Source organism: Heptranchias perlo, chromosome 9 (genome assembly GCF_035084215.1).
Source record: "Heptranchias perlo isolate sHepPer1 chromosome 9, sHepPer1.hap1, whole genome shotgun sequence".
In the NCBI taxonomy this organism is placed as follows: Eukaryota; Metazoa; Chordata; class Chondrichthyes; order Hexanchiformes; family Hexanchidae; genus Heptranchias; species Heptranchias perlo.
The window spans coordinates 50,089,706-50,114,879 of NC_090333.1; the positions used below are offsets into that span (position 1 = coordinate 50,089,706).

Below are 25,174 nucleotides of genomic sequence, written 5' to 3' on the forward strand. Positions count from 1 at the left end.
AAGCAGTTAACCCTGTCTCAATTAACACCTTTAAAATAAAATTGAATGCATATCTTATTAGAAATATGATTGAGGGCTACAAGAATAAGTACAAATACAGATGGGTCAAATGCTGTGTGGTACATGAAGGTTTTTGAGCTATTGGGATTTGACTGTCATTACAAAGAATGCAACTGGTCCTGGCAGAATAACATAAGTTGTAAAATTAGCTAATCCCTCTCCCTGGCCACTGTCTGAGGCTGAACCAGACCGTTCGCAACCTTGGCGTCCTATTTGATCCTCAGATGAGCTTCCGACCACATATCCGCTCCATCACCAAGACCGCCTACTTCCACCTCCGGAACATCATCCATCTCCGCCCCTGCCTCAGCTCATCTGCTGCTGAAACCCTCATCCATATCTTTGTTACCTTTAGACTTGACTATTCCAATGCTCTTCTGGCTGGCCTCCCATCTTCCACCCTCCATAAACTTGAGCTCATCCAGAACTCTGCTGCCCATATCCTAACTCGCACCAACTCCAGTTCTCCCATTACCATTGTGCACACTGACCTTCATTGGCTCCCGGTCCGGGAACGCCTCGATTTTAAAATTCTCATCCTTGTTGTCAAATCCCTCCATGGCCTCGCCCCTCCCTATCTCTGTAACCTCCTCCAGTCCTACAACCCTCCGAGATCTCTGCACTCCTCCAATTCTTGCCTCTTGTGCATCCCCGATTTTAATCACTCCACCATTGGCGGCCGTACCTTCAGCTGCCTAGGCCCTAAGCTCTGGAATTCCCTCCCTTAACCTCACCACCTCTCTATCTCTCTCTCCTCCTTTAAGAAGCTCCTTAAAACCTACCCCTTTGATCAACCAGTCCTAATATCTCCTTATGTGGCTCATTGTCAAATTTTGTTTGATAATGCTCCTGTGAGGTGCCTTGGAACGCTTTACTATATTAAAGGCGCTATATAAATGCAAGTTGTTGTTGTTGTTAAGTATAATGGAGCTTTGATCGATTCACCTTTGGAGATCAGGGGAAAACCTTTCCTCAGAGGGTGAAATGGTATGGGAAGTCTATGATTCTATATGATCTACAGAAGGAATGAGTTTGATGAGCTGAATGACCTTCTCTTCTTCTATGATTTCTTACGTATTTGAATGTGTTAGTGTATGAGTTTGCCATGCTACAGAATAATTGAATGCATGGTTTCATTCATGTAAAGCAGGTTGTTAAGCATATTTCCTGTAGCAAGTAAGGGAAAAACAGAAGGCAAGCCAACCTGATGCACACTTGTGCACTTTGTAGTAACGAACAACAATTTGCATTTATACAGCGTTATTAATGGTAAAAATGTCCTACAGCATTTCACAGAGGTGTAAAGAGGGCTGGGTACATAGGGGCTTAAGAGTAGGTTGCTTACCAGTCCATTTAGTCAAGAATGGTGTGTAGCATTGGGTGGTGGGGTGGGGAAAAGATGATAAAGGAATAATTTAAAACAGGGAACAAATATCATTTAATAAAAAACAGAAGTACCTTCTGGACTCTTTCTGGGATGCCTGTAGAGTATTTTACTTCAAACTGGAGTAGATACGGTTCAGGATTTGGACTTGACCAACTTATTTTGAGAAATCCTTCGGCTGTCATTTCAGTTTGAAGATTTAGTGGGGGATTTGTCTTAACTGCAACACACAAACAAAGCATTTTACAATGAAATTGACCTTACTATGACAGTCAATGCATGGAGCAAACCTCAAAACCATAATTTTATTTTCAATAAAGGGCCCCAGCTAACACATTCTTTCAGGTGCTGTTCAGTTTGCTCTACATTTACAGCACTTTCTGCTGTTATCTCAGATTTCAAGCATCCCTGGCTTTCTTTTTATCTCTATTGGAAATGCTGCTGTTTCTCTTCCCAGTAAGCCTCTAATGGACCTCCCATCCCTAGCCCAGGGCAATTGTAGATCCTACTGCCACTCAGCTAAGATAGTTAACTCCATAGAGACTGGAGGTTGCTCTTGGAACTTTCCATCTGTAAGACTCAGTTCAACACTGACCGGTGCATTTATTAACTGGCCCAGCAGGAAAGCTCTCACATCAATGTCTTTTCAAATTGCTGACACATCTGGATTAGCTTTCAGGACCAAGATGGAATGCAGATCTGTGCTATCACATTGGAGCTACCCACTGCCGAGTCCACCACTAATCTCAGTTGAGTGTCACCCTTCTGGCTTTCACAACTATTTTGCCAGGTCTCCAGGAGATGCTGGACAAGTGAATAAAAACTAACGAATTTTCCCAACAAGCAGAAAAAATATTTAAGAATTTCCCCTCTTAAATACTTGAAGAAGTTCTTTGCAAAGAAGAATAGATGATCACTCCTCTATAATTTTAAAATAACTGCTGTATTTTTCAATATTTTAACTTTACTTTGTCTCTTCCCAGTTGTTTCTTTTGATCTCTTTGTCTTTCTCTCATTTACTTCAGTTTTCTGTCAAATCGGTCTCCTTTCCTGCAGTTACTCTTAATTTTTTGGCAGATACAAGTAGAGAACGTTATGCTTGTTTTGGAGAACATGGCTGAGAATTGTCAATTTGTGGTGGTACAACATGCTAATAGATGTCACATAAAACGCTGAATTGACATGCAGGTCTTCTCCTACTTGACATAACATAATATGTCAAGCCCTTCAACGTAGATTCATCTCATTATAGTAAGGAAAAATGAACCTCTTGAAAGAAATTACTCGGAAATGTTTAGATCTGAGGCAAAACTGACCAGAGAATGAGTAAAATGCCGTACAAGATTTGCTAAATGTCTCTCCCTCTCACTCTTTAGTGTCCTATAGTTTCTGTAACAGGGTATTCTATCGCTATGATTTTCTGTTCAAACCCAAGACTCTCACATTTTTTTTAACCATGAGAATTCTTTGAGTAAATGAAGAGACTAAGAAGTGCTGATGCAGTGTTTTCTATTTTTTTAACTAAAAATACATTTGTAAACTAAATCCAAGCAAATTGTGGACTGACAAGCCAGTAGATAAGCAAAGAAAGGACAAGACCTGTGTCAGAGAAATGCCCAGCACTGCATCAAGCAGCACAGGGAATGCTTTGCATAAATTATTGTAGGTGATGCCACACTGTAACTTATTTATAACATAGCATTATCATCTTTTGTAGTTAAAGAATTCTGCTTAATGCCTCTTTACTCAAGGTCCATTTTTTAATTTGATATAGGTTACATAATTGGCCATTGAATCCTTAACAGGAAACATTTGCACTAAATGGACAAAATTAAGTTATTTAAAAATCTATTGGACCAAAGGAATAATAGGGCACCACTTTTTATTCATAACAGGGTACCTATTAATCTATGGGATGCAGATTCAATTCCTCACTGAGTTCCCATATCAACTATGCCACCATAAGGAGCTGCCAGCAGAAGCTAGGGAGAGAAGGAAAATCAGAGAGGAAGTCGAGCTTTAAATCTAGTCGTTGAACTTCCTAGCAGCATGATCCAGAGTGCAATTGGCAGAGTGCTCAGAAAAAGTTACCCAAGTGTCTTGGTTGCACTTGACATTTGTCACATGGAAAAGAAAGTTTACCCTCAAGAAATAAATACATAAATAATATGTACTGCACTGCCCAGTTTTCTAGCGCACGTGTATATCATTGTTACTCTTGGCCATAATATAGGGATCCCAACCCTCCTGGAATGACCAGGAGTTTCCCGGAATTGGGGATATCTCCCCCGAGTGCTCCCTCCACCAGTCCAGGAGAGCCACGATTTAAATTTCCCCCCTCTGTGACATCACCAGCGCTGTTGGAGAAGCCTCCGGTTTAGTGATGTCACCCACAGAGAACCACGATCGTGAAAAGCACAATCCAGAGGGGGCTGGTGGGCTCGGGAATCGCAGGTGAAATCAGGTGGAGGTCTCCGAAATCGGGGTGGGGGGGGGGATCTCTGAAATCGAGGGGGGAGAGGTCTCTGAAATCGGAGGGGGGGTCTCGGAGGATGGGGGATTAAGGGATTGGTGGTCAGGGAAGAAAAGAGGACTAGGGTCGGGAGATTGGGACTCAAGTGGCGAGGGGGGGGGGCAGGAAAAAAGTTGTGGTGGGCGTGGGGACCAACATTTCCAGCAGAGTCAGGAGCAGCAGCAGCAAGGTGGTTAGTGGGAGCGGCACTGAGAGAGGAGCAGTAAGGGGTAAGTGAAACCTGGGGACCTTACTGTGGATAAACAGTGAAATATTATTTCCACTGATGGGCGAATGGGTAACTAGGGGACGGAGACCAAGGATTCTCACTGGAAGAAATAAGGGGGAAGGGAGGAGGAAAATTCTTGAATTGAGGGCTATTAGACTGTGGGATACTTCATCACGTGTCTATTGAGGTAGAGACTAAAACTTTATTTCAAAGGGAATGAAATTTGAAAAGGAGGAATATAAAAAGATCTTTGGAGGTGGGAATGGGGTTACAGGAGTGAACACCAGCACTGAGGGCTGAATGGCCTTCTCCTCTGCTGTAATTTCTATAATTCTACGAAAACGTTCCTTTATTAAGTCCAAGCTCAGGGAGTGGCTAGAAATGTCTGTGTTGAGCTGAGTTTAGGACTATGTGTCCTGTGAGAAGTGCCCCAAACACATCCCACTGCCCTTTGTGCAATTTGTTGGTTTGGTTCAGGCCGATCTATGCTGCCCGGTTTTGATGTGTGAAGTCCAAGTACAGTTCAGCTCTGTCTGAGGTTCTGAGTTCAGAGTTGTCACCTTCAAACAGAACCTGAGTCCCAACCAGAGTTCAAGGAGATAGAAAGGGAGATCGGACCAGTTAAAAGTGCTATTTACTGGGTAGCCTGACTGCACCTTGTGAAGTGCAGGGGGATTCTGGCTATGGTTTCAGGGTGAATATCAGCGGGTTATGGAATTGCTACTAGTTACAGGTAGGATATCGGGGCATTACACCTATAACTATCAGTTACATATCGACTAGTGAGTTATTGTATTACTGTTGGCTATGAGGTAAATCTGAGTGTTACCACTTTACCATTAGTTATCAGTGCAATTGCAGTGAGTTACCATTAGTTATTGGTGGAATCAAAGTTCCTCCCACTTCTAGTTTCCCTTCCGTGAATTGCTCCCCCACCCTCGGTTGCCCCTCTCCACCACCCTCGGTTGCCCCTCTCCACCACCCTCGGTTGCCCCTCATCTGCTGCTCACAGGTGGCCTCCTGGTTCTTGAAACTTGTCACACAACAGCTGCTGGCACAAAACCACAAGCAAAAATATTCAACTACAGGGGACCCAACCTTTATAAAGTTAATGCAACAACATTTGTAGAAGTCATGTGATCAGATGTCATGTGACCTGGCATCACATGGTCAGATGTCATATGGTCAGAATGTCACATGATCAAACCTCCAGGAATGCCTCCAACCAGAGTTGGCAACCCTACCATAACTGCAGAACATTTGCAATTCATTGACTGGTTTTTCATTTAATATAAAGTCATGACTCACACAGCATAATACGAGCAGCATAAACTACTTTGATTTTAAGTAAAGTTCCAAGTAGTCACTGTTATTTTAAGCTTAGGGTCTCCCTTAAGACTGAAACCAGCTGATTCCATTTTTATGTGCATACTGTTCTCAATTTGACATGGGAGTTTTGGCCCAGTTCTTAATATTTTTTATTTGTTCATGGGATGTGGGCGTCGCTGGTGAGGCCGGCATTTATTGCCCAAGGTGGTGGTGAGCCGCCGCCTTGAACCGCTGGAGTCCGTGTGGTGAAGGTTCTCCCACAGAGCTGTTAGGTAGGGAGTGCCAGGATTTTGACCCAGCGATGATGAAGGAACAGCGATATATTTCCAAGTCGGGATGGTGTGTGACTTGGAGGGGAATGTGCAGGTGCATGTTCCTGCTGCTCTTGTCCTTCTAGGTGGTAGAGGTCACGGGTTTGGGAGGTGCTGTCGAAGAAGCCTTGGCAAGTTGCTGCAGTGCATCCTGTAGATGGTACACACTGCAGCCACTGTGCACCGGTGGTAAAGGGAGTGAATGTTTAGGGTGGTAGATGGGGTGCCAATCAAGTGGGCTGCTTTGTCCTGGACGATGTCGAGCATCTTGAGTGTTGTTGGAGCTGCGCTCATCCAGGCAAGTGGAGAGTATCCCATCACACTCCTGACTTGTGCCTTGTAAATGGTGGAAAGGCTTTGGGGAGTCAGGAGGTGAGTCACTCGCCACAGAATACCCAGCCTCTGACCTGCTCTTGTAGCCACAGTTTTTATGTGGCTGGTCCAGTTAAGTTTCTGGTCAATGGTGACCCCAGGATGTTGATGGTGGGCGATTCGGTGATGTTAATGCCATTGAATGTCAAGGGGAGGTGGTTAGACTCTCTCTTGTTGGAGATGGTCATTGCCTGGCACTTGTCTTGCACAAACATTACTTGCCACTCATCAGCCCAAGCCTGGATGTTGTCCAGGTCTTGCTGCATGCGGGCATGGATTGCTTCATTATCTGAAGGGTTGCGAATGGAACTGAACACTGTGCAATCGTCAGCGAACATCCCCATTTCTGACCTTATGAAGGAGGGAAGGTCATTGATGAAGCAGCTGAAGATGGTTGGGCCAAGGACACTCAGTAAAGTCCTGGGGCTGAAATGATTGGCCTCCATCAACCACTACTATCTTCCTTTGTGCTAGGTACGACTCCAGCCACTGGAAAGTTTTCCCCCTGATTCCCATTGACTTCAATTTTACTAGGGCTCCTTGGTGCCACACTCGGTCAAATGCTGCCTTACTGTCAAGGGCAGTCACTCTCACCTCACCTCTGGAATTCAGCTCTTTTGTCCATGTTTGGACCAAGGCTGTAATGAGGTCTGGAGCCGAGTGCTCCTGGCAGAACCCAAACTGAGCATCGGTGAGCAGGTTATTGGTGAGTAAGTGCCGCTTGATAGCACTGTTGACGACACCTTCCATCACTTTGCTGATGATTGAGAGTAGACTGATGGGGCAGTAATTGGCCGGATTGGATTTGTAGAGTTTGAGGGGAGGGGTTGTACAGAGAAAGAAGGCTACAGGGATAGGGAGGGGCAAGGCCATGAAGGGATTTAAATATGAGAATGAGTTTTTAAATTTTAGGCAATAGGGGACCGGAACCAATGTAGATCAGTGAGGACAGGGGTGGTGGGTGAGTGGGACGTAGTGCAGGAAAGGAAATAGTCAGCAAAGTTTCAGATGAACTTAAGTTTACAGAGGAGGGACAATTGGAGGCCAGCCAGGAGAGCATTGGTATTGGAACAGTCGAATCTGGAGATGACAAAAGCATAGACAAGGATTTCAGTGGCAGATGTGCTGAGGTAGGGGCCACATTTTTAGTCACACTTTTGTGTCAACTTATTTCCATTACCAATTCCTACGTCCACATTTATAATGGAAATCACCTCCGTAAATTCATCAACCCACAATTGAACAATTTGGATATTCCCAACAAATTGCTCAAAATGCTGTCTGAAAATTTTTCATATGAAAACTTTTTTCATCCTCTACTTTTGTCCTCATTAACTGAAAATTTCTAAATGGCCAAAACAAAGCACAGAAACAGGCCATTCCACCCAACTGGTCTGTGCCAGTGTTTATTCTCCACCCGAGCCTCCTCCCTCCCTACTTCATCTCAACCTATCAACATATCCTTCTATTCCTTTCTCCCTCATGTATTTACCTAGCTTCCCCTTAACATATGTCCCGAATTTTCCAGGAAGCATCAGTACGAGTCAGCTGTACTGAGAGAATATTTTTCTTTAGTTTCTAGCAGTTTTTGCTCAGTTGTTTTTCAAAATTATTTGAAGAAAATTCAGAGGACAAATTTCAAAAGCTTTATGGCAATGTGGCTGCAATGAATTTGTTGAAAGGCTTTCCCCAACAGTGGAAAATGTGTATTTTTAAAAATAAATACAGTGTATCCTCTGACTCACCATGAGCAATGTCATGGGAAATCCATTGAAAGTATATTGAAAATATTAATTTTGCACACACTTCCTGTCAACAAAACCTTACTTCCTGTTGTGACCTTTTTGTCACACTTTAATGTTAATTTCTTCCATCATAAATCCGTTTGTCCCCATTTATAATGTAAACTGATCACACTGTCGTTGGACCCTAATGGTAACGGTAGTGCTGCTGCAGTTCAGTATTGATTCTCCCAGCTCCTCAGCCTATACTGCAGAGAAATTCATAGGCTCCAGCCAATTCAACTTCTCTGCTTTGCAAATTGCAATAACTTTTGCTATTTAATGGTAAATAATATTCTAAAAGTATTACATAAAAATATGGACAGATTTTATGTCTTTAAAAAATAGGCACTGATTTTATATATACTTACCTTATTAAAAATCTTACCTGATCCAATTATTCCCTGCCCTCTAACCCACAGGAGATCTACCTGTATCCTACTAATTTGTAACATATACTATATTGGTTAACCAGAAGTGCCACATACATGTGCTGAAGTATAGGCTGTTTGGCTTTAAATATTTTTCAAAGACAGCATAGGTTTATAGAACCTGATGGGGAGGGGGTGATGCTACTCTATTGATTTTAAATGACAGATTTAAAGGGAAAAGATGTTCTACTGGATTGTCCTAAATGTTCCACAAGGAGAGACCCATACACTACTTTTCACTCAATGCTTGCTCCCACCCTGCCTGACAAGAAGTTATAAAGTTAAAACTGAGCAACAAGAGATGAGGAACAGCCAGAATCAAGCATCTAGATATCTCCCTTTAAATCATTTACTATTCCCTTCTTCCTACAATCTACAGGCTTTTAGAAGCCCAAGCTCGGGCTCATTTAATCACTGTTTCTTGATTTACCTCTTTTTGTCTTCTATGCATTTCAACCTTGGTGACATCATGCACTATGGGTCTTGTTTCTCAAAAAAAGGTTTTATAGTGCGTGGCTTTGCAAGAACACTTTTTGAGGTCTCTCCAGACTTACCTACATTGATAGGTGTGACAGACGTCAAAGGTAACTGGAAGGTTCCTGAATTGGTAATCAGCTCAATCCATATGAAATACCTGCGATTCAGGTCAATGGAAGATACAATGCACTCAATTATGTCATGCTGCACGCAGTTACTAACATATATTGACAAGTTGCCTTTCTTCTGGTCAAATGACCTGCAAACAACAGAAACAAAGGACAGCTCAGGTACTAATCCTTCATGGTATGGGGAAATCAAAGATGGCCTTTAATTTTCAAGAACAACAACCACAAGGTCTTAAACAAAAACAGAAATTGTTGGAAACACTCAGCAGGTGAGGTAGCATCCGTGGAGAGAAGAGAGGAGTTAACATTTCAGGTATGGGCTCTTTGTCAAACTACAAGGTTTTTTTTCGGATGATTCTTATATTTACGTTGTCAGCCTTGGCTCAGTGGGTGGCACTCTCATCTCTGAGTCAGAATGTTGTGGGTTTAAGTCCCACTCCAGAGTCATGAGCACAAGAAGTAGCTTGTGTGATTCTAAATTAAACAGGTCTCACTGTGCGATGGGAATCCTGGCCCCATTTGTGGGGTTGACAGAATGACGTTAATGTAACACCTTATAAAAGTGCCAGAGCATTTCCTGTTAGAAGAAATTCTTCATAGAAAAAGGCACTCAGGGATTTTAAAATATGCTATGTGAGGACTTTTAGTTAAAAGGATGTTTAAGAGACAAAGATGGACATTTTATATTATGTTGAAACAGTCTTGAGAATAGCCCTCAGGCAATCCCACAACAAAACTTTAGTGGGTAACACTGCTGTAAACAAATGCAACCTTCGGCTTCTTTCTGGTCTTGAGAGAATCTTGATCGGCTAGACTAGGTTACCCAATCAAAATCAGCTTACCAAGTTTCTATTTACTTACAGCACATCCAGATGTTTCATTCTGTACTTTACAAACTTGCTGATCTTCCAGTGACTTGGCTTCAAGTTGCAGACAAGCAGCGTCAGATCTCCAGCTGTCCAACACTTAATGTTCATTCTTACACCTGGAAAGGATAAAGTGATTAAAAACAAAATCCCATGAGACCTGAGAACCAACCAGCGTGAAGAAAAAGTAATTTTGTAGACTTTGTAAGATGATTTAACAGTTGCCCATTGGGATAAATGCCCAGTGATGTAAAACTGCACCATATAGGGCAGGAAAGTCCTATGTTTCATCATTGGTGTGCTGAGTTAACTGATCTCAGCTTGGATGGCAGTGGGGTGTTACAATTGGCATTGGTGCCCCTAAACTAAATGGACGGGCGAAGGTAAAAAAAACAGCCAGGGTTCCTGCTCCTCATTGCTCCAGTACGAACTCCTGCTGAAAAGCATGTATATATGGATGTTGGATGAAGACAGGATCAAGTTGGACTCTCATGCCACTTCTATTGCCCACGATCATGCCAGCGTCCAGTGTATAAATTCACACATGAAGAATGGCTAGTTGAATAAGTTACCATAGGTCTCTAGGTGCACATTGAACTGTGCGCCAGCATGAGTCACTACCTTCAGGAGGGGAGAAAATTGAAAGAAAGATTAACAGCACCACTCTACCCACTGATGTTTTATGCTGTTGCCTAAAACCTGAATGATGTATGAAATGTAGGAATGATATATTTCAATTAACTTCAAACATTCCAACGCTTTGGAATGGAAACTATTTTGATAAACTCCATTTTCATGGCTTATTCAAACCCCTATTCTACTCAAGCAGAACATTTAGAGATTAGCACACAGTTCATTTATAATATTGATTCAACAAAAAAGCCCAAAAAGGTAGAATCACTTGCACCTCTGTGTTAGAATTTATAATGCACTCACTAGTGCAGAAAATTCAAATTGATGTTTTTTTCAGCATTAGGTAAACTGATTAATCTCAGTCTTTTAATTCCAGTTTCAATTCAAGTCTCCACAAAAGAGAAATACCATGTTTCAAAATGGACATCATTTAAATATTCCGACAATGAGCTATAGACAACTAGAATCTATTTTTAAACACTTTCTGTCACTACAAGTCCCATATTAGGAGAAAATAAATCACGGAGAATAACTGCAGGTCCAGTTATGTGATCCTATCATCCTATCGTGATCAGATCCTGCATTAAAAAGCTGCTAAATAACCGAGTGCTGCATTACTTGACATTGATTTCAAAACAAAACTGAGAAAACCTTCCAAACCAAGCCAGAATAGTAAAAACAATTTATTTTAAAAAGACAATTTCTTGTTCAGTACACATCATAAATCATAAGACAGTAAGTGAGTTTAGAGGCAGTAATCTCATCTCTCTTGTGGTTTATGATATCATCTGAGTTTCTCTATTGGATTGCAGCCTTACAATTCATTTAGAGGTATCCATTAACCTCACTCCTTATGAGCAAATAAATAGCCTAAGTATTTTTAAGCCTGTAAGGCTGGCCTTTAAAACTCTCCCAGCTCCAACTGATTCAAGCATTATCTTCAGTTTATGATATAGACCAGTTACACTACACATTTATAAAACAGTTTTGGCTTTGCATTGAGGCAAAATCTGTAGTATTACTTATGTGGGAAGTCATCATAGCCAAGGGTGTGAAATCATCTTGAGGAGCACAGTAATGCTGATTTAGCTTTCTGCTCGATGTAGATGTAACTGGAGAGATTTTTCAAATGTTTGCAAACAGCAGACAATTTAATTGGCCCCATTAACAATAAAATTTAACGAACACATGCACAGAGGTCTGCTTTCTCAAACCAGAGAGCAATACAGAGTCAATGGTTACCAAGCAAATAAAAAAGGAAAAACCGCAAAAGCTGGAAATCTTAAACAAAAACAGAAAATACTGAAATCACGCAGCAAATCAGTTAGCATCTGTGGGGAGAACAGACAAGTTCATGTTTCAGGCTACAACTCTTCATTTTAAATGAGTTGGAAGTCCTAGACAGGCAAAATGGGTTCAAAACAAATAAATCTCCAGGGATAGATGGGGTGCTAAATTGGGCCGTGTAGCGCCCGTTGTTTCAGCACTATGCGGCCTCCCGGAGATCCAAGATAGCGCCTTGCATCTATCTACGTCGCAACGTGCGTCGAGTGCCATCTTGGTAAAGGGTTTAGCACGTGCACAAATAACAAATGCCGGCATCATGTAAAGTGGGGAGAATATGCTTTTGATCAGTGTGCAATGTTGATTTAAAGTGATAAACACCATTTTGGCACTTAAAGCTCCACTCGACTCACCGTCTTAACCGCGACCATCTAAACATGTCTTAGAGTGCCTGGAGGACCCGCCACCAGCACTAATTAAAGGGACCATGCAGGATTTACAGGTTAGTTAATGGATTATTGCTTCTGGCTGCTGATACATTTGTAACTGTTTTTGGAGGTCTCCTATGCTTGAATACGAGGACAAGGGGACATAGCCTAACATTTAGAACCAGGACGAACAGGAGTGAAGTTTGGAAATGCTTCTACATGTATCTGGATGATGTGCCTGTCATGATTGAATAGCTGCCAGTGTGTATGACCCGTGAGTTGTGGGTGGGCCATTTGCAGCAGTGGTAATGTGTAAGGGTGAGAGGAAGCATCTGATTGAAAGAGTTGTGTACTGATGGATAGAGTTTGTTGGTATGTGGGTGATGGGGGGTGTAGTGTGTGGAGCAGTGGATGCGGCTAGTGGTGCAGTTTGTAGGAGATGCCACTTGACAGTTGACCACACTCACCTTGACCACTCACGTCAAAGCATTGAACTTCTTCCTGCACTGCATCCATGTTCGTGATGCTATGCAGCTGGCATTGACTGTGTCCCCTACTGCTGCCCACTGCCTTTTCAGCATATGTCTGGAGGGCTTTTTGCACACACCCCCCCTCTTCCCCAGGGATGTAGGTTGGCCCTCCTTCTGTCCACTTCTTGCACCAAGGCCTCTAGTGCATCAGCAGAGAACCTTGGTGCACGCACTCTCATGCCTTGGCCTGGTACCAACTCGGACCGGCAGATTGGTGAGGTGTGGCACGCAGATTGGAGAATGTGGGATTTAGTGGTGCGCAACCTTTATTCAATGATTTAAAATAACTCAACAGTTTGTAAACATAGGGATGGGACCTGCATCTGTGTTTTACATGTGCGATGTCTGACCTCCGTTCAGACAGCAGACTGTTATTTTTAGCAAATAACAGGTATCGGCTACCTTTAAGAGATTTTAAGTAACAGCCTGCCGTTAAGAGATTTGGACTCCCCCTGCTGGTGGAACGTGTGAATGTCACTGAATCCTCATGGCAATGCTGATGTGGAACACTGCGTTTAGGTAAGTGTTCAGGCAGGACGAATGCCCCGATTTCAGGCCTTATTCAATATAACCCCCATGGTATTTATCCCAGAGTGCTGAGAGTGTCTAAGGAAGAGACTTGCGAGGCACTGACAATCAGTGTGGGGTAAAAAGAAAGAAACAGTTGCATTTATATAGCAGCTTTCATGACCTCAGGTTGTCCCAAAGCGTTTTACAGCCAATGAAGTACTTTTGAAGTGTAGTCACCGTTGTAATGTAGGATTGGAAACAGGTTAACATCATGTCCATATTCAAAAGGAGGACAAAACAGACACAGGCAACCACAAACCCATTAGTCTTACTTCCATTCCATGTAAAATAATAGAATCAATTATCAGGAATAAACTTGAGGATCATCTGTACAACAATAACCTAATTAACAGCAGACAGCGTGGATTCAGAAGGGGATAATCCTGCCTGACCAATCTCCTCCACTTCTTTCAGAAGGTGACATCCCAAATGCATTGTGGGAATCCCTATGGTATGATGTACATCAACTTCCACAAGGCTTTTGATCAAGTTCCACACAGAAGGCTAATAAGTAAACTCAAAATCGTGGGAATTCAGAGTAAACCCCAGGAATGGGTATAAAACTGGCTGAAGGGTGGGAAACAATAAGTACACATTAGAAGAGTTATATTGGGGGAGGGGGAAGAGTACTGACTGAGTGAGTTACCTCAGGCCAATAGCCACTACTGTTTCTAATTTGCATGAATGACCTGGATTCAGAAACTCAATGCAAAGTGAAAGTGGTTGGTGATATTGAAGCCAAGAAAAGTACTTAGTGTAAAATTCAAAAATGTGACAGTAACATTACCTTGTCTCTTGTTTCTATCCTAAAATGTGTAACTATCCCTGATTATAATCTCTTCAGGAAGGCAGCAGTGAAAATGAAGAAGTTTCCTTAGTCTTCAAACATGGGCTGTAATCTCACACTGGGAAACATGGAATCCAGTACTTTCAATGATCTTTGTATAGATATATTCCTCAAAAAGATCTTTTCAGCAACAATAACCATCCCCAAACTACAAATGATTCTATTTTTTTTCTACCTGTTGGACATCACCATCTGAATTTGATTTACCCCTAATGCTTGTCAGCAATCTCAATGACCATCATGTGGATGATCAAGGCAGCAAATAAAATAAACCATCATGGCCATTCAGCACTCCTTCACAGTCACTGATGGTCTCACTGAGTTGGTTTGCACTTCAACTAATAGCTGCTTAGATCAACCACTGACAGATTCTTGATCAATGAAACACACTTAACAAAGCACCAATTGGCAGAAATGACCACCATTTAGCATCCAAGTGGTCTTTCATTGGCATTTTGAAAGGTAAAAACTTGTAACAAATCTTGAAATCTGTGCTCATTTATTAATGATGTGGAGATGCCGGTGATGGACTGGGGTTAACAAATGTAAGGAATCTTACAACACCAAGTTATAGTCCAACTGTTTTATTTGAAAATCACAAGCTTTCGGAGGCTTTCTCCTTCGTCAGGTGAGCGAGTGTGGATTCCATGGAAGGTTACCGCATTTATATTCAGAGAACAATACCCTCTGAATATAAATGCGGTAACCTTCCATGGAATCCATACTCGCTCATCTGACGAAGGAGAAAGCCTCCGAAAGCTTGTGATTTTGTAATAAAACAGTTGGACTATAACCTGGTGTTGGAAGATTCCTAACACTCATTTATTAAAGTACTCGCAGTATTCTGCCAAACAGTCTTTAAAAGGGTTTTATTTACTGGCTTGGCCATCCCTTTAAAGGAAGTTTAATTGCTTTTGTTCTCAGGGAAATTACCTTAGTAAATTGGTTAATGTGCTAAATGTAAATGGCAGGTGTTAGATTTTCTGGTGTTAACGGGATATACAAATTAGTGGGGTGCAACTGCCATTCAATATCAGGAATTCCTCATATGAACATGGTCATTGTGTATTTGTTTTTGTCATGGTTTCATGTCAATAATGATTGAAAGCAACCAAGTAATATTTTGAAGTAAATCATTGACTAACTAGGTGAAGTTCACATGAAACAATCAGAACACTGCATCTTGAATTATATACTTGTGTTTACAGACATCCTTATTAAGAATTTGGAATTCTATATAAAGGAGATTGGGTATAAATCTAACCCCTGGATGTGATCCTTTCGTTCTTGCTGGATTCCAAAAGCTATTCAGGCGTGAGAGCCCTGTAAATATTTGGCCAATGTATCTTGTGTGAAATCCACACCTGATGAATAGCGCTCAAGGCAACATTCTATTATCAAGGGGCACAGGTTGCATGGACCCTTATCGTTCGCGATGGCAGCACTAAAGATTTTATTCTACTGGAAAAGGGCTAGTGAAAAAATCTTAATTGTCTTGTACTATGGTTTAGTCTAATCCTCTGCCTTTTATAACTCTATAACCGATTTCATAAATATATTTAATTATTTCTGTTATTCCTATTGAATATGTGCAATATTGTTAATCCCTTAGTCCAGTTACTCTCGGGGATACACTGTGAAAAGATACAGAGTTCAGATCACAAGGGGCGTTATCCACTTACAGTCAGACCACTGAACATGAAAATGGTGCTTGAGAACCCAAAAATATAGTAAAGCTCAAGGTTTGGCTGTATGACAAAGACAATTAGAATAGTTTTAAGGAGTTGCTACGTGACGCTAGCATCCTGTCTGCCAATCTACCAATTCAGACTTCATCTGGGCTCAGATCAAACAGATCAAATCTAGAACATTACAAACCATCTGAACAGTTAAATATCAGCATTAGATCACAGTGTTGCATTAATCTGCTGAAAATAAGAGATATGCCGCAACAATGGCCAAAAAGCAACAACGCTTTGATAGATGTGGTAGATTAGGCAACCAAGAAAGCAGAGCATGCCACACCCCCAATGTGCAAAGATTCTCTCATCGTCACACTGGAGGTACCAAAGGCATTGAAATCAATGGAAATTCAAATTGTGTCATTTCTATAACGGGCATATCAATCATCAAGTAGCAAACCTAATGCTCAAAAAAGATTAATCAAAAATGGACATTCAGCAACAGCTATCAATAAAAGAAAGAAGGACAACCAACCAAATCGCTCAAAATATTTTTTTGAAAATCTGCTCAGTCACCATCTTGGGTTCTCCACTAAGCTGAGCACCTAGTGCTGGAAATAAGGTTTGTAACAATATAAAGACATAAGGGCCGATTTTAACTCCCTCCACCCAATGGAAATTGGGCAGAGCAGGAGTCAAAATCCATTTACCGCTCATATCCCACCCCCATCCTTTGTAACACCACTATTTTCTTGGGTAGTTGAGGCACCTGCCTGACTCAAGCAGGAACCTCACGGATAAAGTAAAACTGGGGTCCTATGATGTCATTAGGACTCTAAAGCAATTTTAACTGCCAACTGAGAGGGGATGCTCTGTAACCTGCCAGATACCCAGCAGAGACCCAGTCAGGTAAGTGTAAAACGTATTTTTGTAGGGCCAGGAGGAGCAGGAACGTTCCACCAAACCCCACAAGGAAGGTTTGAGCTGCTGCCTCACCAAGCGCCATCCCCCCCGCCCCCATTTTCCATCCCATGAAACCTTCCCAAACCTACCCCCGCAGCAAACTGCCTGATTGCTAGCCCAGGTCACCTGATCTTCTCAGCTACAAGCCAGTGAGCTACCACTGGACGCCCGTTTCAGGTGGGTAACAGGCTGGCAGAAGGTTAATGAGGCCCGGCTGTTAAAATTGACTGGGCCATCCACTGCACCACCCATGCAGGAGCCCTGCTCATCTCACCGGCTTTCTGGTGGGGAGTTAAAATTCCCCTACAATAAATTACAACATTTACAAGAAAATCATTAAACTTACCTAAACTATAGCACTTCCAGGCCCAGAAACTGGTTTTGCACCGGAAACCAGCGTAAAGTGGATGGCATACCTGGAGCTATTGGATTGTCATTAAAAACCCAACTAGTTCACTAATGTCCTTCAGGGAAGGAAACCTGCCATCCTTACCCGGTCTTGCCTATATGTGACTCCAGTCCCACACCAACATGGTTGACTCTTAACTGCCTACTGAAATGGCCTAACAAGCCATTCAGTTACATCAAACCACGACAAAGAATTCCACAGGGACTGCAGCAGTTCAAGAAGGTGACCCACCATCGCCTTCTCAGGGCAACTAGGGATTAGTAGTAAATGCCAACCTTGCCATGGAAAGCCACAGCCTGAGAATGAATTAAAAATAACTACAGTTATCAAGAACAGTAAAACAACTGAACAGAGATACAGGGAGGAAAGACCGAGGTAGGGACAATTCGGTAACAATTCTTTTTTGTAATGCATTATACACAAGTTGTATTTCTTCTGTTTATTTATGTCAGAACTCAGACAACCAGGATTTACATAAACAATGGCATGCTCTAGAAGGAATTTACTGTTACTCAAATCTGGAGGGAGGTATTTGGTAAAGAAGACAAGATGCCAACATATTTAAATTGTACAATTTTTGTTCTATGGTAACCACCATTATCAATACAGCATTATCCATTGATTTCAATGTATTGGAGCATGTGATAGTGTTACCAAATCAAGAAAAATTCAGCTTTTCACCTTAAAAGGAGGCAAATAAAAATGGACCTTACAAGATATTAAGTCAAATAGAAAAGTTTAATACAGAACATTATTTTAAATTAATCTGTAACTATAGAACAATGGCACATAGGTACAAACTAGTAAAATTTAAGCTTATGACTGATGTCAGAAAGCATTTCTTCAAACAAAGAGTGATTAATGCCTGGAATGGTCCTATGAGTAGGGTAGTGGAGACAAGACTCAATCAAGTGGTTGTTGGGTGCTGATGATGATGCAACCATAGGTTTCTATAGAAGAAAGAACTAGGGAGGGGCAGGACTGGCAGCTCAATGTTCCAGGGTACAGATGCTATAGGAAAGATAGAGCAGGAGGTAAGAGAGGAGGGGGAGTTGCGTTCTTGATTAGGGAGAACATCACGGCAGTAGTGAGAGGGGATATATCCGAGGGTTCGCCCACTGAGTCTATATGGGTAGAACTGAAAAATAAGAAGGGAGAGATCACTTTGATAGGATTGTACTACAGACCCCCAAATAGTCAATTGGGAAATTGAGGAGCAAATATGTAAGGAGATTACAGACAGCTGCAAGAAAAATAGGGTGGTAATAGTAGGGGACTTTAACTTTCCCAACATTGACTGGGACAGCCATAGCATTAGGGGCTTGGATGGAGAGAAATTTGTTGAGTGTATTCAGGAGGAATTTCTCATTCAGTATGTGGATGGCCCGACTAGAGAGGGGGCAAAACTTGACCTCCTCTTGGGAAATAAGGAAGGGCAGGTGACAGAAGTGTTAGTGAGGGATCACTTTGGGACCAGTGATCATAATTCCATTAGTTTTAAGATAGCTATGGAGAATGATAGGTCTGGCCCAAAAGTTAAAATTCTAAATTGGGGAAAGGCCAATTTTGATGGTATTAGACACGAACTTTCAGAAGTTGATTGGGAGAGTCTGTTGGCAGGCAAAGGGACGTCTGGTAAGTGGGAGGCTTTCAAAAGTGTGTTAACCAGGGTTCAGGGTAAGCACATTCCTTATAAAGTGAAGGGCAAGGCTGGTAGAAGTAGGGAACCTTGGATGACTCGGGAGATTGAGGCCCTAGTCAAAAAGAAGAAGGAGGCATATGACATGCATAGGCAGCTGGGATCAAGTGGATCCCTTGAAGAGTATAGAGATTGCCGGAGTAGAGTTAAGAGAGAAATCAGGAGGGCAAAAAGGGGATATGAGATTGCTTTGGCAGATAAGGCAAAGGAGAATCCAAAGAGCTTCTACAAATACATAAAGGGCAAAAGAGTAACTAGGGAGAGAGTAGGGCCTCTTAAGGATCAACAAGGTCATCTATGTGCGGAACCACAAAAGATGGGTGAGATCCTAAATGAATATTTCACATTGGTATTTACGGTTGAGAAAGGCATGGATGTTAGGGAACTTGGGGAAATAAATAGTGATGTCTTGAGGAGTGTACATATTACAGAGAGGGAAGTGCTGGAAGTCTTAACGCGCATCAAGGTAGATAAATCTCCGGGACCTGATGAAATGTATCCCAGGACGTTATGGGAGGTTAGGGAGGAAATTGCGGGTCCCCTAGCAGAGATATTTGAATCATCGACAGCTACAGGTGAGGTGCCTGAAGATTGGAGGGTAGCAAATGTTGTGCCTTTGTTTAAGAAGGGCGGCAGGGAAAAGCCTGGGAAGTAGAGACCGGTGAGCCTGACATCTGTAGTGGGTAAGTTGTTGGAGGGTATTCTGAGAGACAGGATCTACAGGCATTTGGAGAGGCAGGGACTGATTAGGAACAGTCAGCATGGTTTTGTGAGAGGAAAATCATGTCTCACGAATTTGATTGAGTTTTTTGAAGGGGTAACCAAGAAGATAGATGAAGGCTGTGCAGTAGACGTGGTCTACATGGACTTTAGCAAAGCCTTTGACAAGGTACCGCATGGTAGGTTGTTACATAAGGTTAAATCTCACGGGATCCAAGGTGCGGTAGCCAATTGGATACAAAATTGGCTTGACGACAGAAGACAGAGGGTGGTTGTAGAGGGTTGTTTTTCAAACTGGAGGCCTGTGACTAGCAGTGTGCCTCAGGGATCGGTGCTGGGTCCGCTGTTATTTGTTATTTATATTAATGATTTGGATGAGAATTTAGGAGGCATGGTTAGTAAGTTTGCAGATGACACCAAGATTGGTGGCATTGTGGACAGTGAAGAAGGTTATCTAGGATTGCAACGGGATCTTGATAAATTGGGCCAGTGGGCCGATGAATGGCAGATGGAGTTTAATTTAGATAAATGTGAGGTGATGCATTTTGGTAGATCGAGTCGGGCCAGGACCTACTCCGTTAATGGTAGGGCGTTGGGGAGAGTTATAGAACAAAGAGATCTAGGAGTACAGGTTCATAGCTCCTTGAAAGTGGAGTCACAGGTGGATAGGGTGGTGAAGAAGGCATTCAGCATGCTTGGTTTCATTGGTCAGAACACTGAATACAGGAGTTGGGATGTCTTGTTGAAGTTGTACAAGACATTAGTAAGGCCACACTTGGAATACTGTGTACAGTTCTGGTCACCCTATTATAGAAAGGATATTATTAAACTAGAAAGAGTGCAGAAAAGATTTACTAGGATGCTACTGGGACTTGATGGTTTGACTTATAGGGAGAGGTTGGATAGACTGAGACTTTTTTCCCTGGAGAGTAGGAGGTTTAGGGGTGATCTTATAGAAGTCTATAAAATAATAAGGGGCATAGATAAGGTAGATAGTCAAAATCTTTTCCCAAAGGTAGGGGAGTCTATAACGAGGGGGCATAGATTTAAGGTGAGAGGGGAGAGATATAAAAGGGTCCAGAGGGGCAATTTTTTCACTCAAAGGGTGGTGAGTGTCTGGAACGAGCTGCCAGAGGCAATAGTAGAGGCGGGTACAATTTTGTCTTTTAAAAAGCATTTGGACAGTTAGAATCATAGAATCATAGAAGTTTACAACATGGAAACAGGCCCTTCGGCCCAACATGTCCATGTCGCCCAGTTTATGCCACTAAGCTAGTCCCAATTGCCTGCACTTGGCCCATATCCCTCTATACCCATCTTACCCATGTAACTGTCCATGGGTAAGATGGGTATAGAGGGATATGGGCCAAGTGCAGGCAATTGGGACTAGCTTAGTGGTATAAACTGGGCGACATGGACATGTTGGGCCGAAGGGCCTGTTTCCATGTTGTAAACTTCTATGATTCTATGATTCTAGATGGTCCCAATTGCCTCTTTCATCTGTTCCTTATCTTTATGAAGTTTCTCAATTTAAAAAAAAGCTGGTGTCATTGCTGCATTTAGTTGACATAAAACACCTAAAATCAATGGAAATTTACAGAGCAAAAAAAAGTAATTCTTTGAAACTTGTTTTTTTTTCAACTAAAAAAAAATTCCCAATTGTGAGACCTCTTTAGTTACTGGACATGATTTATTACTGCCTTGCTATCTGTAGCAATAGATGTTATGAATCAATAGCTACTGATATTATAGGCCTGGAAGTATTGAATCTCATTTTGTTTCTGGATTCCTGCAGAGTTGCATATCAGTGCTGTTATATTATTAGAGTGCCAGAGTCACATGGGAAATATTATATTACAACAGCAAGCACAAACAGCCAGGCCTTTTCTTAAAATGAAGATTTGAACACAGATTTGGAAAGCCATCAAATTTCTCTTTGCCTTAGAATAGGTGGTTTAAAATGCCACCTCTGTTGGCATATTCCATACTTAAAATAATACAGTTCCAACTGTTTAAATGGATCCTTTTGATCATAAATCTCCTAACATTTCCCCAATTTAGCAGCTCTCCAAATGACTCAACTGATCTGAACTCCGCTGAGGGAAGGATTTTACAATTAATTTTATTTGACACAGATTCTGCAGTTTCTTATACTTGTTTCAATTAACAACAGAGGAGTTAAGCAAATAGAAGTAAACAGCCCAAATTTAAAAATGGATAATTCTTGTCTTCCTGCTGTGGATGGTGCTAGAGGTGGAGATTAAAATTTGTCAGCAGTGCTACTTTAAGCTGAGTTTAGCAGCAAAAAAACAATCACCATCATGTTGCAACAGTGCCATCTATGGTTCTAGACTAATCAAGTATTCCTGGTTACAATGCAAATTTAAGCAAATTTCTGTTAATATTCATATGATTACAACAATATTAACACAGTGACAACACAAGGAAATTAATAAACTTTCAATTTTTGGTACCAAATGTATTTACCCCCTTTGGCCATGTTCAAAACTGAAAAAGGGTGGGACAGGAGCAATGGAAAGGGATCAAGGCTGGAGTCCCAGGTTTAGGAGTTTCCTCTGCTGATGAAAATTAATTAATTAATGTATCAGCCTTGGCTCAGTGGTTGCTCTCTCGCCTCAGAGTGAGAAGGTTGTGGGTTCAAGTCGACTACTTGGAGACTTGGACACATAATTTAGGGTGCCATTTTGGATGTAACGTTAAACTGATGTTTCATTTGCCAATCCAGGTGGATGTAAAAGATCCCATGGAACCATTCGAAGAAGGGCAGGGGAGTTCTTCCAATGTCCTGGCCAATATTTATCCCTCAACCAACATCACTGAAACAGATTATCTGGTCATTCATCTCTACTATTGGTGGGACCTAGCTGTGCACAAATTGGCTGCCGTGTTTCCCTACATTACAACAGTGACTACAATTCAAAAGTATTTCACTGGCTATTAAGGGGTGTGGGATGTCCTGAGGTCATGAAAGGTGCTGTATAAATGCATGTTATTTTTTTCTAATGGAAAATTATAGTAGCGTGAATTGATGCCTCAACAATACAAGCTGCAGAAGTAAAAATAATTCTTTCTGGTTACATTTTCTTTTTTTGTTATTTGTCTTCCACTCCCACCAACCCCCCCCCACCGCCGCACACACACATACACACACACACTGGCCCCTACTTTTGGTATTTAATTTTGGCCAATATAGGGCCTTTTTAAATAAGCAATATTATTTTTATTAGTTTAAAAAGTGTGGCTCTTTTTTAAAAAACTGGTTATTAATAACAAGGGTTGAATTTGTATGGAGTTGCAATCTTTGTAGTTGTTTTGTCTCATGTTTTGCAACTATATTGAACCAGAATTTTTACATTCTAGAACTCATTTCACTTAATTCACTGGAGAAACAAACTCAATACCTTTGATGAAAAAATACACACAGTTTTTGTAATGCAAAGCAGTTTCTGTAACACAAGAACATATAATAGTACTGTAAGTAATGATGCTACTGATTGACGTCAGTGAATTCCAAGATCCTTGTTTTCAGAAACTGGCTGGGCTCAATAGACAGAAAACAGTTCACCCATCATGATTATATCATAATGAAAAAATGGAAAATGAAGATGAATGAAGATTATTTGGATGAGAATGTTTCCTCTACTTCAAAACCCATCTAGCCAGATGGGGTGTTTCTTGCCTTTGAAGATTTTAAACATTACAAATCTATGAATGCACTTAGTAATAGTAACACTATTAAGCAAATGGAACATATCTTGGACCAGATATGCAGTAAAAATCATGCCCAGCTGTTTTCAAGTGATCAAGGCCTTTTTCCACAAAGCATGCAGATCCGTCTCGTACCTTCAAGTGTTCTCAGACAGTAAAGCATGGTTCTTTCATTTCTAGTTCCATCATTATTTTGCATTGGCCACCTTCATTTAATTCACAAAATGTAAACGAGATGGCAACATCTGAGTTATCATGCATTTCTGAAGTTTCTGCAATCATCTATAAGATGTCCATTGCTTTCATTCAATCTTAAATGTGTGCAAAACTGTTTCTTTTTAAGAACTTGAGGAAATGTTCATACACCTAAGTAAACGGGTACAGATCTCGCAGCCAAGGTCCTTCTCAGAAAAAGCTTACCTTTTGGGCCATCAGTTTGATTCAGACTAATACCAAATTGCATCATAGTTCAAGTGAATTGATGTGCAACATTAATTTCTGTTTCTTTCTTCCTTTTAAAATGACTGATCATTCTGGAAAGAGACAATTAACTCGGTACAACAGCATTAATTTTGGGAAATATTTCCTTTCGTGGTGAAGTCTCTGCAGCTAAGTGATTGTAAATTCAGCCTGCTGCCAAACTGGATAATCACACAATAAAACTTGCAAATCAGAATTTCTTTATCTTTGATTTTCTCCACAACCAAATGATTAGGAAATTAGCATGCACAGACTTTAATTTACACCCCACGATTACAAGTGTTCAAACCTCCACCTCAGTGTGCATACAAGCCTCACTGCATGCTTGTTGACTAAAAATGTTCATTGCACAAGATACACACCAGTCTCCACACAAGGCACCCAATGAGCAATCAAACATACCACTTTGGTGACAGTTTTACATTTTAGAAGTTTCCAAGCAGCTCCCTTAAACCAGATCTGTACCAAGTCTAATGCCAAAAGGAGAATGTTATAATTTTTTTTTAAATTTAGAAATCTAGGTGAAGGACCGTTGGCCACAATGCAGGACATGAAAGCTGAAATGAGTTGGAGAGAACTCCAATTCGGAAATGTAGTAAACAATGTGGAGGATAGTAACTTACCTCAGGAGGACATCGACAGACTGGTGAAATGGGCAGACACGTGGCAGATGAAATTTAATGCAGAGAAGTATGAAGTGATGCATTTTGGTAGAAAGAATGAGGTGAGGCAATATTAACTAAATAGTACAATATTAAAGGGGGTGCAGGAACAGGGAAACCTAAGGGTGCACATACACAAATCTTTGAAGGTGGCAGGATGAGTTGAGAAGGCTGTTAAAAAAGCATATGGGATCCTGGGCTTTATTAATAGAGGCACATAGTACAAAAGCAAGAAAGTTATGCTTAACCTTTATAAAACACTGGTTAGGCCTCAGCTGGAGTATTGTGTTCAATTTTGGGCACCACACTTTAGGAAGGATGTCAAGGCCTTACAGAGAGTGCTGAAGAGATTTACTAGAATGTTGCCAGGGATGAGGGACTTCAGTTATGTGGAGAGACTGGAGAAGCTGGGATTGTTCTCCTTAGAACAGAGAAGGTTAAGGGGAGATTTGATAGAGGTGTTCAAAATCATGAACGGTTTTGATAGAGTAAATAAGGAGAAACTATTTCCAGTGACAGAAGGGTCGGTAACCAGAGGACACAGATTTTAAGGTGATCGGCAAAAGAGCCAGAGTCAACATGAGGAAACATTTTTTTACGCAGTTATTATGATCTGGAATGCACTGCCTGAAAGGGTGGTGGCAACAGATTCAATAGT

The 25,174-nt window shown here is 41.4% G+C and overlaps 1 protein-coding gene across 2 annotated transcripts in view; it reads right to left on the bottom strand.

The window, feature by feature from the left end:
• lepr (leptin receptor) overlaps nucleotides 1–25,174 on the bottom strand; it is a 105,026-nt gene that overhangs the window by 58,077 nt on the left and 21,775 nt on the right. For both annotated transcript variants that reach the window (XM_067990382.1, XM_067990381.1), the window contains exons 4-6: nucleotides 9,876–9,999; nucleotides 8,964–9,145; nucleotides 1,519–1,664 (exon numbers count right to left, since the gene is read on the bottom strand). In XM_067990382.1, coding sequence (XP_067846483.1) covers nucleotides 1,519–1,664; nucleotides 8,964–9,145; nucleotides 9,876–9,999 — 452 coding nt within the window. The remainder of the gene's footprint in view (nucleotides 1–1,518; nucleotides 1,665–8,963; nucleotides 9,146–9,875; nucleotides 10,000–25,174) is intronic.